General features: G+C 40.7%; 1 protein-coding gene and 1 long non-coding RNA gene across 2 annotated transcripts in view; one reads left to right on the top strand and one right to left on the bottom strand.

Annotated features, from left to right (window-relative positions):
• The first annotated feature begins 123 nt into the window (after positions 1 to 123).
• Positions 124 to 9,174, top strand: LOC148374587 (uncharacterized). The gene is made up of 3 exons (XR_015852973.1): positions 124 to 532; positions 5,611 to 5,691; positions 8,004 to 9,174. It is a non-coding gene; the product is annotated as an uncharacterized LOC148374587 (long non-coding RNA).
• Positions 9,175 to 16,529: 7,355 nt separating this feature from the next.
• Positions 16,530 to 20,840, bottom strand: part of cdh2 (cadherin 2, type 1, N-cadherin (neuronal)) — an 80,984-nt gene continuing 76,673 nt past the window's right edge. The window contains exon 16 of the mRNA XM_088338333.1: positions 16,530 to 18,055. Coding sequence (XP_088194459.1) covers positions 17,849 to 18,055 — 207 coding nt within the window. The 3' untranslated portion in view covers positions 16,530 to 17,848. The remainder of the gene's footprint in view (positions 18,056 to 20,840) is intronic.

The following is a 20,840-nucleotide window of genomic DNA, read 5'->3' on the forward strand; positions in this document are numbered from 1 at the left end:
AAGACCTTTTCCAGAAAGGTGACATCATCGCCAGAAAGCAAGCAATGACGCATCAGTGATGTCATGCCCTTTCCCCAAAGAACATAATGATAATGCTCTAATTTCTTAGCTACAGACCACATGTCCACCGGGGATATTATTTCAGGCTGTGAAGAGGGTTTTTCAGAACCCAATGTTGTACCACATAATTTATCAAAAACATTGCGAGTAGTTGAAGCAATTATGTGAACGGACAAAGACGACTGGTCTATGCCTGACTCAAGCGTAGTACAGAGGTGTCGTCTGGAGCGACAGCGGGGTCTGCGAGAGGGCATGCTGTTCCCGGAGGGGAGAGGAAAAAAATGCTGTTTCCTCAAGATTGAGCTTGACAACTTGTAGCATATGACGCCCAAGCACTTATTCTGTTGGATTACAAGATAAGCAAAATATAAAATACAGGGAAAATAGTCAATGGCTTCAGGAAGGAGCTCAGGGGAGCGCCTGAACTCCCTTAAGAAAACATGGCAGCTGAGAGCAGATCCATTAAGGAAGAGTAAGAAAAAATGCCCTTCTCAACCACGTACTGAACACATTGTGTAGCGCCTGCTCTGTATTTTCCTCAGAATGATCCATGATTCATTTCCTCAATGAAAAAGTAATGTAGCAGAACACTTTTAAATTGTGTTAACGCTTTTATTTATCACTATATGGCAGACAGCTCAGGTGTGGATCTTCTTGGGGGATTTGTGAGCAGATTGAGCTAGTTCAAGGTTCAAATTACACTTAAAATGTTCTATTGACTTAGCAGGTAGCTTTGCGTTTCCATTTTCGGGTCATTATTCATCTTATTTTGAAGGATAGCAAAACTAATAGAAATCTCAGGCGAGGATCAGCAACTAAGATCACACTTCTAATCAGTCGGAAGAACATTTTGCTCCATTTCCACCTTATTTTAACGTGTTTTGCAGGTAATACAAGAACAAAATAATCTTGCACATGAGAAAAATAACTGATAAAGCAGAACGTCGATATTTTCTATTATTTTAAGTTTTTTATTTTACCAAGATTGGATTTTCTTTTTTGTAAAAATGATCAAAACCATCCCCGCGACCCTAATGAGGAAAAGCGGTACGGCTAATGAGATGAGATGAGATCAAAACCATCTGCCTTAAGTACAGAATTGAGCTCATTTTAAGTAGTATTTTTCTTGTTTAACTAGGAAAAAAATGTAAAACATTTTAAAATAAGAAAACATTCCCCTTTTTTTTTTGCAAATGGGGTCTCTTTGCCCCTCCTAACCAATCACAGATAATAGCTTGAGCAAGTTAGCTTATCGGGTAGCCGCCATCCTGAATACATTTGGGCTTACGATGCTGGTCTTGACAGTATGACAGATTAGCTCCAACACCGGTTAGATCCAAACCCAGAAGCTGAAGATGACAATAATGTAATTTTCACCCTAAAGCGCTTATATACGGGTATTGTTTTTCTTCTTACTCTTTTCCTTTCTATATCTGTTTGTCGCCTCTTTCAAACCTAATTATTTTTGTCAGCATTGCCAATAATTGTCCATCGCAATACGAATAACTGAGAAGGCATATCAAGTGTTCCTGTTGAAACACACAAGTATTCAGGCATTAAAAAGCCATCCATCTTAAGAGCGGCAAATTTGTCGAGGTGGACAGGTATGAAAAAAGACGAAATACAGCGTGCTATAAACCTTAAAAGATAAACCTCCTTTACACTGTTTTCGAATTTTGAAGAAATCTCTTAGGTTAAGAGACAGGATTAAAAGATCAAGCTCATAGCTGAGTTTTATTCCATTTTTTTTTTAATTTAATAATCACTTTTACAGTAAGAAATACTTGTCAAGAACCCACTCGGGTTGTGCCACAATCACAGTACAGAAACACATATTAGTACAGTAAACTTTGGTCTTTATTGGGGCAAGGTTCTGTCACAGACCAAAAACGGACAGAGGACTCAATAGCGTACGTTTCTCAGTTTTTATTTGAAAAGAGAGGGAGAGTAAGGCTTGCTTGCTTGATCCGAGGACTGACAGACAACAGGAGCGAGCGAGGCGCGAGTGACGCTTCCGTGTCGCACGAAGACAGGCGGGAATAGTGAGTCGTTGGCCGAGGCTGGAGATCAAAGGCGATGTCGTGTTCGAAAGTGAGGTCGTTGGCAGGAGGCAGGCAGGTAATGGGGCAAAACGGGTCAGGTGACAGGAGGCAGGCAGAACGGGCGTAATGAGGTCCAGAAACAGGTCAATAACGAAGATCAGGCAGAAAAAAGGCTTAGCAAAAACAGAGTCAGACGAAAATGCTCACTGAGCGGAATGCAACAGTTCGCAACGATCTGACAATCACCAAGAGGAAGCCGGGGGTTTAATAAGGGAGTGTCCACCAATCATCTGTCCGGGCTATTGGCGCCAATCAAGCCTCCGCAGGTGCTCCAAATTGGCAATCACGACAGGTTCAGGACATGGAGAGTCAGATAGCGAGGCAACGGTATCTAGAACACCAGTGGCAACAATCGTGACCCAAGAGGCAGGTGAGGTATCGAGGTTCCAGTAAACCCAAGCAGCGAAGGCGACAGTCCAGGAGTTTATCAGACACAACTCGTGATCCAAAGGGAAGGCAGGAATTCATTGCACTCGAAGAACAAAGCTTGCTTGGGATGTGACGAGGAAGACAATGAACTAGTAAGCAACCAAGGACAGAGTAATAACAAAGGGAAGAGATCGAGTTGTGATAGGAGGAAAAATAATGGTGAAATCAACACATGTCACCATAGCTGTGAGGAGGAAAATTAAAGCCGGTAGTGTGTGGCCAAAATCGGAGAGAGAAGAGAGAAAACCTACAGAGAAACATGAACATGAGTGCAGGTTCAAAACGACTATGATTATGTTATACAGCACAAGGCCACGAACAGTTCCGTTAAAAGCTGGACGATCGCCTTCTTAAGATCCTAGATTAAAACCAATTTCCATCAGTTGGAGACCAGAACAAGAAATAAAACTAACCCAGAATAAAATACTCCACACGTGGCAATTACTCCTACAAGCAATTGAATATAAAAATGAAAAAAAGGAATAGCCAAAATGTTACCTGTGGGACTCCAGCAAGTAAATCTAACGGATACCTTGTGCCGGCAACACGATTACGTAAATCAAACGAGAGCAGCTCTAAATAAGAGCTGAAAGAAAATGGAAATAAGACGGAGAAAATAATTCCTCCACCGTCAAGCTAAATATATGAACTGGCACTAAGGACAAAGAAAGGCTTTTGAATCCCTGGAGTGCTTTTAGATTTATTCAGGTCTTTATACGCTTGACATCTCATCACCCTCTTGTCTTGAAGGGTTTAAATTCCCTGGTCCACTTTTTCAACAATGGATAATTTCTCACAACGAGAATAAATAACACCGGCTGCTGTTTCGAGCTGTCCGGTCAGCAACTTCACGATCGACGGGTAATAAATGTGCTCAAGGCGAGCAGCACTCGGGTCAATGTGCCTTCTGTTAGTGCAACGCGACCGTTATTGTTCTGTGGGCACGCAGGAGAAAAGGGGCCACTGGGAAGGCCACAGTCATTCCCGTCTGCTGATCCTATTGTAGCAAAACTGTACATGGCCCCAGGCAAAGAGCGACAAGCCGGTAAACGGGAAGGAAAGAGCTGATCCCTTTCACCGTCTGTGTTCGACGCCGGATAATGGATCTCAAAAAAAATCATTATACTACTCCGACTATTCGGTGGTGATAAACAGCGATTAGAAGCTGCTTCTAATCCCTTTAGCTTGGGAGTGACAGAGTTCCAGCGTTATAATGAATTTTCATGCAAATGGAGCTCTGGGTAAATGTGGCTGTAAAACAAGAGTGAACAACGTCAAACTGGGTTTAACTCATCGTTTCCTTCCTATCTGGACATGTGTAGCGTGTAGTTTATTACGTGTTGAAAAAAATAGTGCTTTTTTCATGTTTAATTGATCTCAGGCTCATGTGATTTTCTTCTAATGATCCGAATGATGGCAGGCTATGTTATTATCTAGCTTAGGACAACACCCTTTACCTCATTGATCTATTAAATATATAAGGGTTGAAAATTGAATCGATATACCTCGCATTTGAAGGTGTAGGACGCCATGTTGGTGTATGCCAGCAGCAGATAGAAAAAACATACAGCGTAAACAACACGGCCCAGAAGATCATTGGCTCCTCTCTTTCCAGTCTAGAGGACATTGCTGGTTGTGATACTGCAGCCAAGCAGTCAACATATTATGGGTTTCTGCTTACCTCGACGTCCACTTCTGTTACCCCTCTGGTCCCTTAAAACAAGGACAAATTCTTTCTCACGACCCTCACCGCAAGCATCCAAAACTGTGAAATTATACACACACGAGCACTTTATTAGGTACACCATGTAACAGGTTGACCCCCTTTTGCCATCCTAACTGCCTTATTTTTTTTGTGGCATGGATTCAAAAGGGAACTGGAAGCATTCTTCAGAGAGTTTGGTCAAAATTGACATGATGACATCACACAGTTGGCACAGATTTGTCGGCTCAACATCCATGATGCGAATCTCCTGTCCACCACATCCCAAAGATGCTCTATTGGCTCGAGATCTGGTGACTCAACAACTCGAGAAAAATCTTCTTTCGTGTAGCCTGCTTTCGCGGGGTCTCTAACTTAGTTCTTTATTACCGCACCTCCCGACCACAGACTTTTCCAAGCAGCCCAATTCTACTTTCTGTCAGCCTGGCATCACTCTGGTGTTGGATATTCAGATACCATGAAGGCTTGTTAACGGAAAATACACTAAAGATATCTAGAATTTGGACATCTACGAGCTGCAATTAAAACAATATCACAAGCCCAACTTTAACAAAAAACAGAATTCATTAAATTTTTATGCACAGAAGGAACAAACAGCATTGACTGACCAGGTGTAGACACCAATAAATTAAAGAGCAGCTTTGCCGGTGCACTGTCATCGAGCCTACTTACTTATTCATTCAGTAATAGTCTATAGGGACCCCACAAGAAAGAACCTCCTCACCACCATTGATAACCCCACCAGCATCCACCTTACTAAGGCCCACCAAAGGTCAGCCGAATAACATTTTTTTACATGTCACATTGCAGCGTCTATCCATGTGTTTACCGACATGCCATTCCCCGGTGGCTGTGTGGTTTGCAAACACACAATCTCCAGCTAGGGATGCACACAAATTGCTGAGCGAGGCCGACTGTCGATTGCGCAGTGTGGCAAAAGCGGCGTTATGGGTCGATAAACTGCACCCGCGGGTGCTCGCTGGGACAGCAATCCGGGAGCTTCTTCCACGAACTGAGTCTCGGGAGTGCGATTGGGTTACAAGGTGACATCCTCTTTCTTTGGAGGTTTTTTTTTTTTATTCCATTGAAAATGGTCAGGAGAATTGGGATGGTGCTTGTCCATTTCTTTTGAAATGTTTTGTTTGAAGAATTGTTGTGGGATTCTACTTCTAGCGACCTTTTTTAAGATTCATTAGTGTTTTCAATCAAAACTGTAACTATCGTCCACGCAGCATCTCACAGTAAAACCTTTGAAGCTGGCATTTTTAAATGACGTTAAATTCATCCATTTTGTAGTGCAGGAGACACTCAAAATATGGAGAGAAGACATCAATGTATTTTGAACAAGCCAGAACAGGAGATGACTGTACAAAAAAGGTAGGAACAAGAAAATTCAAGGGCAGCACGGCGGCGCAGTGGTTAGCGGGTGTGCGGCACAGTTCTGGGGTCATGGGAACCTCCTGCGTGGGTTCAAATCCAGCTACCGGCCTTCCTATGCGGAGTTTGTATGTTCTCCCCGTGCTTGCGAGGGTTTTCCTCCGGGCATTCCGGTTTCCTCCCACATTCCAAAAACATGCATTTCAGGTTAATTGTCTGGTCCAAATTGTCCCTAGGTGTGAATGAGCGAGTGAGTTTTCTGTCCCCGTGTGCTATTGGCTGGCAACCATTTCAGGGTGTCCCCTGCCCACTGCCCGGAGATGGCTGGGATGATGGAAACAGCAGATAACAGTCAAAATAATGAACAAAAGCGCATAATATAGTCAAAATAACGTATGACTCCGGTATGTATTTGCTGGTGTCCAATTATAAAAACATTAAAAACAGGACGGAAAAAACATCAAATGCTTTACTCATCGTTCTCAAAAACAAGGAAATTATAGGCAGTTTTAACGTCTGAAAAACAGGATGCAGCTCTATGGGTGCTTGGTAATAATGTTCAATAAGGAAGACAAAAAAAGTCCTGTATGCATAAAATGCAGAAAACATGAGCCAAATTTGGATTCATTTTAATGACATTGATTGCTCCTAAGCAGAGTGCATTCAATCTTCAAATCGAGACTGCTAATATTTTTCTTTTTGTTTTGCTTTGTGTTTTTCAGAAGATCAGTGTCTAAATGTGTTAAAATGGAATTGTAAATAGTGATTTTTTTTGCCTTTTATCATTAATTTAAAGCACTGAGGAGTTTGTTTTTAATTCATATTTTATTGTATTGCATTTTTTCGTTTTTTGTTTTGTTGTCCAACTTTAAATCTTTTCAGTGTGTAAAAAAAATCTAAAATTGTTCTGTATCTGACAAATGTTTTTTGTAGATCAGTGAATATTTTAGATTCTATTTTGAGTGTTTTGCAGGGTTGCCCCGCAAAATTTATTGAATGAATATTACGAAGTAATTATGTACATAATGTTAAGAGAATACCCAAAAAAACAAAAACAAAAAATCCAAGTAGTGCGTTAGGGAACCAAAAAAGACGGCTCTTTTCAGTGACCCGATAAGAAAAAGCTGCTTCTCGAAAAAGGGACAGATTTCTCATGACGAGTCTGATAAACCTGTTCTAATGGATGCGACCAGGAAACACAGCAATCAGAAAAAAATCAAGCATTTTTAAGCACTTACTCGACTTTGAAAACACAACTTTAAAATTCAAAGATCTTCAACTGTTTTGAGTACAAGTAAAAAACCTTTTCCATGTGCAGTTCCTTTTTTTTCAATTTTAACGGCTGTTGGCGTGATCATTTCGGATAGATTAGCGCCCTTTAGCCAATCATACTTTGAAAAACTGGCGACATTCTCAAGGCCTGCTAGCAGGTGCTCAAACGCCAAGTCGGAGTCTGACTGGCTAAAGCAACCGCTTTCTTGAAGACTGATGTTAAAGTACACAGACTTTGTGATTTTATGTGTAAACCTCAGGGTACATTTCTGAGCCTAGCAACAACTAATGGCTAAAATGTGATTGGTTAAATGCTTGAACATGACCGTACACACTTGAAAGCAGTGCAGCTAGGGAGAAGCAATGAAGAGAAACTAACAATTTAGAATTATTGAATAATTACAAACGGACAATATAGCAGAGCCCCTCCCCACTGCTGTGTAGAAGGTTGACATGAAAAGTGTGCAAATACAGTCAATATTCACTTGTGCAAAAACTCCTTGTGTAATTATCTGATATCACAAATTGTCATTCACTGTACATTTTCAGCCTGCCAGTATGCAATCAACATAAATTTTTCTGCTCTCTATACAAGGTTAGCGTGGCTTAACAAGCGATGTACTGTGTATTCCGTTACAGCAATTCGTTGTAAATCACGAGTACATTGCAAAAAAAACCTGTAATAGGTGACAATCGGTGAAGTAGAAACCTTTATTTTTTTACAGTTAATATAAAATGGAAAGCTGAATTATACTTTTAATAGACTCAATGATTTGTTCAACAAAAAAGGTACTGCATAAACATAATCACTACTGTTCCGTCCAAAAATAATAAGGGGTGAGACTGTTGGGCCAATAAAATTGCAGAACACAATAAATAATGAAATTACCTGAAGCAGTGAAAAGTAAACCGCATTATAGTGAGGGATTACTCTATATGTGCTTTTAAATAACATAATTGTTACTTTATTGCATTAGTATTGATATTTTCATTTTTATTATTTTTTTCTAATATATCTGTTTTTGTGTTTTTCTGTACAGACCAGAACAGAAGGAAGACCCAGATGCGTAACGTTACTCACAAGTTTATTGAGATATAAAGGAAAATCAGCGCCAGCGATCCGGTGCTCGCTGGATGAGAGAAGGAAGCCAATGACGGGATTGGAGCGTGTTCTGAATGCGGAAGTGGATCTTCCTTCGTAGCGTGGTTAGACGGGAAAAACGGGTCGTTAGTCGAGACGGAAGAACAGAACGTGGTCGGGGTCGAAAAACGGGTTGTTAGCCGTGACGGTAGATCAGAATGTGGTCGTAGCCAGAGACAAATGGGGAATTCAGGAACGGACGAGTGGAAAACAGGTGAGAGAACGGGACCGACGGGAGTCAGAGTCAAAATGCTTGCTTTGTGTAAACAGATGTTCGCTGATGGACTGACAAAGGGCGAGTGAAGGCACTAAGCTTAAATAGGAGGGGGAACCAATCAGGTAACCAGCAGCGGCTGGCACCAAACGAGCGGGCACAGGTGAGTGCAATGCGTAATCATGACATCTTCTTTTAATTTCGATGTGTTTATTCCCTTTTTATCGGTCGTTTTTATCTCCAAAAGTCAGGTTCGGTCAGGACTTTTCATTTAAACGGTGCTCTCTGCCTGCTGCACACAAGTAGTGTGCATTAAGAAATCTATTTTCATGAACACGATTTGTACGATAATGTCATGTATTAATGGATATGTTTTTCCCCGAGCAGAGGGACCCTCGTTTTCAACATAACCGGCCAACAAAAACAAGGACACATTTTTCCTGAACAAACTGCACATTTACTATTCAGTGATTGTTCGGTCCAAAGTTTGTTTCTGTTTTGTCAAAATGTGCATTTTGTAAATTAAAGATGTCGGCGTAAATTGGCGGATAACGCCGATGTGGTTTCGATCCTGCTTAATTAGCTTTGCAAATTATATATTGTGCATCACTATTTTTATCTGTTTGTCAGTGGAATGATGGCGAAGTGCAAATGAGCAATTATTTCCACCGAGCGCGACAAATAAGTCATGGTGACGAACGCGCTGGCGTCTGTCAGTGTCAACGCTAATCCTCGCCGTATGTTGTCTTTTTCATCTTAGATCGATTGTATTCCACGGCGGCGTCCTCATCAAGAGGGAAAAAAACAACTCGTAGTTATTATTTTGCACAATATGACATTTTATTGTCGATTTATGTTTTCTTGTCTAGATTTTCTCATAGTGTCTTTTAAAATCTAGATTTAATGTCTTGGAGTTTGTGGTGCTGTTTATTATCCCTGGTGTGGTAACAGGGTAGCTTCTTCAGCACAGAGGCCTGGATCTTTTTTGCCCTATGCCACTTCATCCAGCTCATATAACGGGATCCTGAGACGATAGAAACTCAGTCAGGAAACCAAATTCCTCCAGGGGGTCCTGGGTTGTCCAAGGGGGAATCTGCAGGTGGGACATAGAGGGTGCATCTAAAGCCAGAGTCCTGAGCCGTCTTAGCCGGGTCCTTTCAAGACGAAGGGGATTATATTTTGATTGTTTTATATTTATTGGTCCACTTAGGGAAATTCACTTCCACCGAGGAAAAACAACAGTCATTACACGCACATAAAAAAGAAAAAGAAAGACAGCAGAATGACAAGTATGCATGTAGGGTTGCGTATTGATAAGGTTTTAGGGAGTCCTTATCAATCCCTGCTTATCGATCCAATTCCTTATCGATTCTCTTATCGATTCTGACTGCGGAAAAATAAGTACTATGTGACTACGGATATAGTACAAGAGGTTTAATTAATATAAACATAATTTAAAGATGGGCTGGACTGTTGGACGAGGGGCCCCTGCTATACCTGCAGCTGCACACTGGCTGCCTGCAGCCTGATTCTGACTGTCAATCGGATAATCTAAATTACATGGATAAAAATGTATTCAGAAATGAGAGCCGGTTACACACAGTGGCACTAAATTAAATTCTCACCGCTTCTAAATGTTTTCCAACTGCTCAAATTAAAGTTCATGAGAGACGGTTACAATTTTAACTTTACCGTATGATCTGAAAGCAAAAGCCATCAAATCGGATCCCCTCAATCCCTTGGCTGCACCTACAAATGCCGATAAACAGAATTGCTGACAAAGGGTAACCTATGTGGAATCCAAACCTCACCGTAAACTAATCCGACTTACCCCCGACAATAATTACCAATCGTTCAGGGAACAAAGTATGGAATACACAAGTAGAATGGTTAGGCAAACACCCGTGCACCTCCAAGGGCCTTGCCGGGGATGCAGAGTTGCTCCACTTGTCCAAGTCTGGGAAGAAAACCAACGATCCCCTTCTGAATCCATGATTAGAATTTTCTGGATTCCATCAAAACCTCGGGACTTGTCACAGGCTTTATCCGCTACTTCAACAACCTCTACCCCAGAGATAGAACCGCCCAAATTTGAGTACCCCGACTCAGTTTCCTCACAGGAGAGTATGTACTTAATAGTCAACCGAATCCAAATGTTATAGTTTTACAACTCTATAGTCCAGTATGGTTCTATTGGTGCAGTGTTTCCTGTTCCTGAGACCAGGGAAGGTTTGAGAGGAGTTTTTTTGAAGATCAAATCCACTATTTTGCCAAGCTCCACTCATTCCCAGAATCAAATCAAGAGTATTTTTTCATTCTTAAGTTTCATATTTTCTAAACAATTTTGTGGATATATTTGTAAACTAATCATCCAATATTAGGTATTTTTGGACTACATCATCTCCAGCCTCTAAGAACAATTTTCAATGTCAACATTACTAATCCTCCCCATTGTCCTTCTAATCTCCGAATGAATACTCAAGTGGCGTCCTCTCCACTTTCTCAATGTTAACAAGTCTGCATGGTGGGGGATATGTGGATGTTCTCTTTCTGCACCTACTCTCACTCCTCCCCTACCTTCCCCCTTCCTCTTCCTTAGGGGTTATAATCTGCTCTGTGAAATTGAAGAGCGGTCCAGCAATGTAAGTTATTTTCCTCACCTGCAATGCTTTTAAAGAGGCGACCGCATGGCGAGGCTGACCTCCTTCAAGCAATCTCGACATCCACATGATGAGAGAACTGGAATGTGGGATATTTGTGTCTTAAAATATCCACTGCTCGATGGAAGGAATGGGACTCCAGTTCATGAGAAGAGGAGCACCACTGCTGTGGAAAAACTCCTGGACTGGCAAGGACACCCTGACATTAGCATATGTAGTAAGATTTCTGCCAAATTAGCCACTCTACTGCCAATAGTTGTGTGTGGATAATATTCAATAGGCATGTTTATATTTTGATTTTTGAAGGAATGGCTTTTGATAGAATACAGTATCATTATTTCGTCCCAACGTATCCAAAGTTGCCTTGCGGACCAGAAGGGCTTGTGTTTGAATTACATATATATATATATGTGTGTGGCACAAAGTTTGACGGTTCACGGATCTAACCACATGGGTCGTCGGAGCACCACTGAAGACTCGAGTCTGGACAGATCTCTCCCTTCGCTGAAGGTTCCTGGCCTGAGTTTGAGTAGTGATAAAGTTGACACTTGTCCATTCCTTGGTGTTGTTGGCCCAGTTGTTTTTCTGTCTTACTCTCCTCCCACACCCCTGTATTGTGCCCTGGAGAATAATTTTGGCCAATCCTGATGATCTTGTGATGAAATTGTACCCCTGGAATGTTCGTCTGAGCACAATTGCCTACTGTTCTTAGTAGAGTCCAATTTGCCTTTTCCTGGTGTTGCGCACTGTTTCATTTGTCACATGAGCTTTGTAGCTGGTGCCCAGTAGTTTCCTGTAGCAGTAAATGTCCTGGATTTTACTTTCCAACTTTGCTGTGAGAGTCTATGACATGCAAACGTTGAGGAAGTTGTAAGTACTAGTGCTAGCAAGAGCCTGATCTTTGATTTCACTGCGATGGTCTTGTCGGTTCGCATGTAGTTTGAGATATTCTGACCGTGATTTCTGGTCCTGACGTCTCTTCTGATATAACAGCTTCAAGATACTTAATTTTGGTAATTAGGTTTTTGAAGGATGAAGGACCTGTGTGGGGGAAGCAGGGACCGCAGGCATGGGTTCACAAAGAGATAGATTGTATTTAAGTCAAGTCAAGGCAAGAAGGTACAAAATGACAAACAAGGGTTAACGAAACAACGAAATGTCCAAACAAAACCAATACAGAAACCGGTAACGGCAAAGACAAGCAACAAAGTGACAAACTAACAAGTGGGCATTAAACCACTAACAAAAGTCCAAACAAGAAACCTGATACAAAATAAGAACACACTTGGCTTGGCAGTGAAAGGACAATGACACGTATAGTGAGGATAATTAGGGACAGGTGTGTGGATATTGGACACACTTGTGCTCAGTTCCCAACCTGCTCGGCACCTTCTGGTAGAAGCAAGCGCACCAGATCCTAACACAGGTTCCAGCTTTTAGTGGTTGATGGGGATGCTTGTGGTGATACCTTGGGGAATGTTGTTTTTTTCTGTGTTGATTTTGAACGTTTCAAGTCCCCTGATGAGTGAGGTTGATCATCGCACATGGGGTCTGGAGTAAGTTGTCTCCGCAGCCATTCCTACATGGACTTTGTTATTCCGCTCTACAAGCTAACCTCCCCTGGGGCCAGAAAGTGCACATGTCTTTGAGGAAAGATACCCCCACCCCTTTCTATTTTCTTATTTCAAAGTCAAGTACAATCTGCCCTACTGTTTTTGTACGAAGGATATGTGTGCGCGTCACACTGCGCTCACCTTGACTCAATGTAGCCGCAAGAACATTGTTGTTTTGAGCCTGTGGTCGAACACAGAAAAGGGCCGTGAACAATTTGTCTTGACCCAATCAAGAAAATAATACCATGGACCTTCTGAAAAACTGAACAGCAATTGTGATAAAGCAACTCCGACAGTCATCTCTGTGAAGAAGCACTTGCAATATTACTTTAAGTAGCAATAAAGATTAAAAAAAAAAAAACCCAAAGCAACCCTATGTTTTTTTTTTTTTTTTTAAATCTAAAAGTGTTTACACATTACCAGGTTGCTCAACTGTAAAGACGAGCCTCAAGTGAAATGCTGTTTACTGGAAGAGAAACCGTTAGCTCATGTTCTCAGATTTTTGTTGTGTGATTTTTGCAATGTGAGCCCAGAGGCACGGAAGATGGTGGCTTTTGAGTTGGCGTACAACAATATGACCACACTTTGTTTGTTTCTGGTCAGTGGAAACAAAAAACAATCAGGACCACATTGAGGTCTTAGTCATTCAGGGTCCATACAGCTTTGGGCAAGTTCAATTTAATTTTTCTAGGTTTTGCCCATAGTTAATTAAATTGAAGACCAAGTCGGCAGAACCAAATTTAAAAAAAAAAAAAAAAAACAAGTATTTATTGCACGCAATACATTGTGCCATGTACAGGGAGTGCGGAATTATTAGGCAAATGAGTATTTTGACCACATCATCCTCTTTATGCATGTTGTCTTACTCCAAGCTGTATAGGCTCGAAAGCCTACTACCAATTAAGCATATCAGGTGATGTGCATCTCTGTAATGAGAAGGGGTGTGGTCTAATGATAGCAACACCCTATATCAGGTGTGCATAATTATTAGGCAACTTCCTTTCCTTTGGCAAAATGGGTCAGAAGAGGGACTTGACAGGCTCTGAAAAGTCAAAAATAGTGAGGTATCTTGCAGAGGGATGCAGCACTCTTAAAATTGCCAAGCTTCTGAAGCGTGATCATCGAACAATCAAGCGTTACATTCAAAATAGTCAACAGGGTCGCAAGAAGCGTGTAGAAAAACAAAGGCGCAAAATAACTGCCCGTGAACTGAGAAAAGTCAAGCGTACAGCTGCCAAGATGCCACTTGCCACCAGTTTTGCCATATTTCAGAGCTGCAACATCACTGGAGTGCCCAAAAGCACAAGGTGTGCAATACTCAGAGACATGGCCAAGGTAAGAAAGGCTGAAAAACGACCACCACTGAACAAGACACACAAGCTGAAACGTCAAGACTGGGCCAAGAAAAATCTCAAGACGGATTTTTCTAAGGTTTTATGGACTGATGAAATGAGAGTGAGTCTTGATGGGCCAGATGGATGGGCCCGTGGCTGGATCGGTAAAGGGCAGAGAGCTCCAGTCCGCCTCAGACGCCAGCAAGGTGGAGGTGGGGTACTGGTATGGGCTGGTATCATCAAAGATGAGCTTGTGGGGCCTTTTCGGGTTGAGGATGGACTCAAGCTCAACTCCCAGTCCTACTGCCAGTTTCTGGAAGACACCTTCTTCAAGCAGTGGTACAGGAAGAAGTCCGCATCCTTCAAGAAAAACATGATTTTCATGCAGGACAATGCTCCATCACACGCATCCAAGTACTCCACAGCGTGGCTGGCAAGAAAGGGTCTAAAAGAAGAAAAACTAATGACATGGCCTCCTTGTTCACCTGATCTGAACCCCATAGAGAACCTGTGGTCCCTCATCAAATGTGAGATTTACAAGGAGGGAAAACAGTACACCTCTCTGAACAGTGTCTGGGAGGCTGTGGTTGCTGCTGCACGCAATGTTGATCGTGAACAGATCAAAGCACTGACAGAATCCATGGATGGCAGGCTTTTGAGTGTCCTTGCAAAGAAAGGTGACTATATTGGTCACTGATTTGTTTTTGTTTTGTTTTTGAATGTCAGAAATGTATATTTGTGAATGTTGAGCTGTTATATTGGTTTCCCTGATGAAAATAAATCATTGAAATGGGTATACATTTGTTTTTTGTTAAGTTGCCTAATAATTATGCACAGTAATAGTCACCTGCACACACAGATATCCTCCTAAAATAGCTAAAACTAAAAAAGCCCCACTCCAACTTCCAAAATATTCAGCTTTGATATTAATGAGACTTTTAGGTTCATTAAGAACATGCTTGTTGTTCAATAATAAAATTCATCCTCAAAAATACAACTTGCCTAATAATTCTGCACTCCCTGTAGACATTACCTGGCACAGCTTTTAGCCAGGGTGAAAGACGTTCATGGGACAGCCACTTCATTAAATTGACACTTTCCAATGTTCTGAATTAATGTTTCTGTCTGAAGTTGCTATATGTATCGTAACCAAGACATGTGTCTGCTCTGAAACGCCTGACTGAAACCACATCATCGTTTTAATATTAAATCTGGGAATAAAAAAAAAAAAAGACATTTGATAAAATTTTCAAAACTATTTTAAGTTCAAACAAGTATAAATCTTATTAATGTGTTCACATTTTTAAGACTTATACTGCTGCAGAATTTCACACACTACTTATGGATTAAATATATTTGCCAATTAAAGCCTTGTATTAAGAATAATGAATTTAATGCCTTTTGAGACTCTAAAAGGATACGCGGGAACCCCGTCATTGGTCCTTTAAGTCAGAGTGCGACACTTTTACCAAAATTACATGTTTTAGACCTTCAGATTGTGTTGAAAAATGTGGGTGTTATTTTTGACTCTGAGCTCAATTTTATTCCACATATAAAACATAACTAAAATATGGTTTTATCATCTTGAGAATATCACCAGTCTACCCATTTCTCTTTCAGGACAACACAGAGGTCCTGATGCATGTGTTTATATTCTTTCGTTTAGATTATTGTAATAACCTGCTCTATGGTCTTTCCAAAAAGAACATTGCCATTGGATCTTCATCAAAATTCAGCAACAAGTGTGTTTTCAGGGTCTGGTGGAATGAATCACACTACACCAGTTTTTAAATATCTGTATAGGCTTCCAATGCGCTACAGGATTGTTTTAAAGTGCTTTTATTCGTTTTTAAATGTCTTAATGGTCTTGGGCCATCTTATTTGTCCAATTTTCAGCCCTCACGGTTCCCGATGTCCTCCAGCAGTTTGTTAACGATTCCTAAGGTGAGGACCAAAACCTATGTATTTTATACATGGGTTTTATGTATAAAACCTGTACCATACCTATGGTATGGTATTTTCAGCCACTTTAGTCCTCACCTATAGAATAGTCTGCCAAAGGAAATCAGGTCTGCAGAGACCATTGATGTTTTTAAAAGGAGGCTCAAGAGGCTTTTCCCGGCTTTAAATTGCCTTTTTTTTTGAATGATTTTGTTCTGTAGTTGTTCTTTTTATCATTTCAGTGTTTCCCCAAGTGGGTGTGGCTCTCGCTGGTAGGGTTTGTTTCAATGGCTGAAAATCCCGAGGCCATCTGCCATCCCAATCAGTGTGGATAAACCTTCCACAGGTCCCTTTATCCACTTGGTTAGTCTGTGCCTTGCAAAAAGCATATTTCATTTCTGTTATCATTTATTGTTTTTAATCATATTTACACCATTGTTTGGGTCTGTGTATTTGAGATTTTGGGTTGGGATTTAGGAGGGATTTTCTTCTATTATTGTCTTATTGTACCCTGCAAATTTGTATACAGCATTTTTTGGCAATTTATTGCTTTACAAATATGTATAATCTGATTTTATTATCGACAACTGCTATTTCTCCACTAAAAGGTAAACTTCTGCTAATGCTCTGAATGTCTCTACCATAACCGAAGAATAAATGAAAAATACATTTTTGAGCTCCAAAACTGGACTTTTATTTGGATAGTTGGGGTAAGAGAGATAATTAGATGCGCAGAACAAAATGCTTTTCCACACAGTCCAATTCCAAAAGGTTTTCTACTATCAAAGCTCAGCTTTAATAATCAGTGCCTTGCATGTTACACCTTCACATCCACACTTTTTTTGGTACAAATTTAACAGTTGTGCTGACGAGACGACATTTTTTCAAATTGTTTTCTTTTTTTTTTCATTTCAGATTTTATTGTGATACAAAATCTCTCAACTTCTACATATAGACTGGCACCCATGTTTTTTTTTTCTCAATTTTGTAATTTGGGTAACGCCGTTTTCCCGTTTTTGTCGTCACAAATAGATAAAAACATGCAAAAAAAAAGTTTTGTTTTTGTCGTCCAAATGAAACATTTACAGGTTTGGGAACTTTTTGCACTTGTTCGTATACTACACCCAAAGAAAAGATAAAAAGAAAACAACGGAACAGTATGTACACACATCTTTTTACAGTGAAGTAAAAGTCCAAAATATCAGGTGAGGACTAAGGCAAATGATGTTGATCAGTAAACATTGATCAGAACATGATTTTTTTTCTCATTTTTGTCAAATACTGTACTATGTCACTCCAGCAAATTAAAACAAGCAAAACAATCTGCTACAAAACTGTGATTCGTGACTCCCTTTAGCTGCGACCAACCGCACAACTGTCATGTTTTAGTGGACGAGTCTCGCATACTATACAGTGCTGCTATTCATTGTTCTTCCCGTCGCGGTCGACAGATGATCCTTCATTAAATAAACCTTCACAAAGGAATGTAACAAAAGAAAATAAAAATCAAGATGAAACGGGGAGATGGAAGCGTACCCGGGTGTCACATACTTTGCTTTGAAATCACCCCCCTTCCACAAAAGGTCAGTACCATTAAAGCCTTGAACATAAAACTAATCATTCCCGTTCAAAAGAAATGTACAAAAAGGCACATTATATCCCAGTGCTTATGTACTGTGAAGTTCAAGTGTAACTGAGCGCATTCAATACCCACAACAGTCCTGTATGGTGTGAGCATCCACCGGCGCGCCGCCCACAAGCATTATGTACGCGGAGACTAGAACAATAAGCCGAGTTGGTTGCTTCGTATTTTTTTGGATTGTTTTTATTTTTTTCTGAAAAAGAAATCTCTGCATCTTTTTTTCCTCTTCCTTTTCTCTTTCACAGTTCCTTCGTAACATGTCCGAGTCCATCGGCAAGGAATCTTTCGTTCCTTCGTTTTGTCATTGTCGTGGGTCGTCTGCTTGCATCCTCCTTGCATCTTAGTCGTCGCTTCCGCCGTACATGTCGGCCAGTTTTCGGAAGCGGGGGCCCCAGTCGTTGAGGTAGTCGTAATCCTGGTCACCCCCGCTGCTGGACGAGTTCAGCGAGCTCAGGGAACCGGCAGTGGAGCCGCTGCCCTCGTAGTCAAACACCAGCAGGGAGTCGTAAGGAGGCGCGGTCGGGTCGTTGTCTGCTGCCTTCAGGCCCTGTGGCAAGGATAAAAAGGATTAAAAATATTGCCAAATTCTTAAACATACAAAATGTGAGGAAATTGTACATGGTTTTTGGATAAAATCCATAAATACTTCATCAGTATATTCCAACTATTTTCCGTGATTATGCCTTTCTAAGACATCATGTCTTGTCTTGGTCATCCTGAGCTTTGATTAAGGAACAGCACCCTGGCAATTGAGTCGCCAAATTGCTTCATAACTACTCCAAAAAGTTACGAGTTTTTTAAGCGAAGTTCTGGTAGTTTTTGTGGATAATGCCTAGAAGTTGTGTCACAGGTGGATGTAGTAATGATACAAAAAAGTATGAGCAGCCAAAAAGGGTCTAACTGGCACAAAACACTTACAGGGACCAATCAACAAAAGCATAGGCGGAAAAACATGCCGCGAGCAGCCGGGCTAACCGAGAAATAACATTGAAAAGGGGTAACAAAGACGAGGCTGGCCGGGAATAAAAAAAAAAAAGGGAACGTGGCAAAACCGGCGCTAACGCCTGACTAGTCGATCAAAAAACACACGGTGAGCAGCAAGGCTAACCAAGAACAAACAACGAAAAGCGGCAACAGCTACTGCGATAGAAACTCAGCCGGCTGGGAATAAACCAAAGAACACAGCAAAACCAACACCTATGCCAGGCTAGTCGGCTAAACAATACCCGGTGGGCAGCCAATGAGCGCCAACTGGGAGCAAACAAAACAGGTAAGCCATCAGCACCCCGATGCTAACGGGGAGCTAGCCGGACAAAAATATACCAACAGCGCCACACAGGGTGAAAAGCACGAACAATAAGCCACAATTGCCTTACCTCCCGGCAGAAATGAGCAGTTTGCAAACGCTGTTCACTAAAATAGCTGTTTGTTTTGGAGCTGAATTCACATGCAGTGTAAATGGGATTCACCGTTTTGAATTTGTTCCTTCAATGATGATTCTACTGCAAACAAGCCGAATGGGTTAATTTTGAGATACAATTTTTTCGAGTCCCCGGCATGAGGAATTTTTTGCAACATATTTGCATAAATGTAAACGTTCTGTGCCAAATCTAAAAAAGACATTTTTGTACGGGATTACCTATGAAGGACTGTAAAAAAAAAACAATCAGTGTTGATTTTGCAGGTGCGAATTCTGTTTGGATTTAAGCAGCCTGGCTTAGTCTTCACTATTTCATCGCTGTGTTGTTGTATTTTCCGGACAACAAATCACACTGCCAAGTTTCCTTTCTTTAAATCTTTTGTAACAAAATTATTAAACAACACTATTGTACCTTGCAGAAAAAACCCCCACATTTTTCTTAATTGGAGAAGAATTGTAAAATTCTGTATTTTCTGGCAGAAAAAAAAAATAGTTTTCGGTGTATAACAAGCTAGTTTTTGGTACAGAAGATGAAGATTGTTTATGATGTAAAAAACAAGCTATTTTTCATCTCAAAGGGACAATGGGTGTTATTAAGCCCCTCCTTATGGTAAAAAAACCCTACAAAATTTCAAAAATGGGCAAAATATCATCATATAAACAAGTATTTTTTTTTTAAAACATGAGCCTTACATAGAGGGAGCTGATATAATTGTCCCCCATCTTGCTGCTAAATTACCCAAAAACCCAAAATGGTAAATGGTCTGCATTTATATAGCGCTTTTCAAGTCAATGAAGACCTCCCAAAGCGCTTTACAATTTGCTTCACACTTACCCATTCACAAACACACTCACACACCAATAGTGGTCATGCAGCCATGCGAGGCGCCGACCTGCTTTATTGGGGGCATTAGGGATTCAGTGTCTTGCCCAAGGACACTTCGACATATAACACGGAGTTTACGGGAATCGAACCTGCGATCTTTTGATCCCAAGACGAGCGCTCTAGGCAAAGTAAATAAAAGAAAAGAAAAATGGTACTTTTCGGTCACTTTGCATCCTGGCAGTTCATATTCCTTTTTGAACTATTTAATACCCGTTTTCGGTTGCATGTCACAATACAATGAAGTCCAGTGGTCAAATAATACACACTAGCCCTCTAAAAGACAACAACACATTGAAAATGATGCCTATTTTCCAAGTTTTTGGCATAAAGGATTGCGTTTTAATCTTTTTTTTCTTTTAATAAATGACGGGCGTAGATTTAGCATGGACGGAGGTGACGTTTTACCACCAATATCGAGCAATCCTTGTTTTGTCCCCACCAATATTATGTGATCACTGAAAAAGATTGTAATATTGGCATCTCATTCACTTATGAGTAAAAAAAGGTTAAATCACATTCCCTGATAAGGTGCTGACGAATATAACACACCTGATTGGCTGTACCTCTCCCCTATATCACGTGAGACTTGTGATTTGGTCCCCGCCAATGCCAAGATCAAACGTACATACTTGTCTTAAATCACTGGTTACAAGGTTCATACACCTTTTTTATGGCCAAATTCAAGCACTTAATTTTTCACTTTCCCCATTACCATTAATAGAAGAAATCCAGATACTTAAATATACCTTCAATTTACATGTGATTTTTATTCTTGCGTGTGCATTTATCAAGACATGTGATTTTTAACTCTTGAGTAAATTGCAAATACATTTGTGAATCTGAACAACATGTGTGCAAATATGTTTGAGACAAATTTCTCTCCAGTTTCAGGAAGTTCTTCCCATTTCACGTTAACACTGGGAAATGCTAGGTTTTAGATCAGGGGATTGTGTAATAGTAGTCTGTAATAGTCTGTGCAGCCCTTTGAGAATTTGTGTGATTAATGGCTATACAACACAACAGGAC

Source organism: Urocampus carinirostris, chromosome 1 (assembly GCF_059441175.1).
Source record: "Urocampus carinirostris isolate Australia breed hairy pipefish chromosome 1, RoL_Ucar_1.0, whole genome shotgun sequence".
NCBI lineage: Eukaryota > Metazoa > Chordata > Actinopteri > Syngnathiformes > Syngnathidae > Urocampus > Urocampus carinirostris.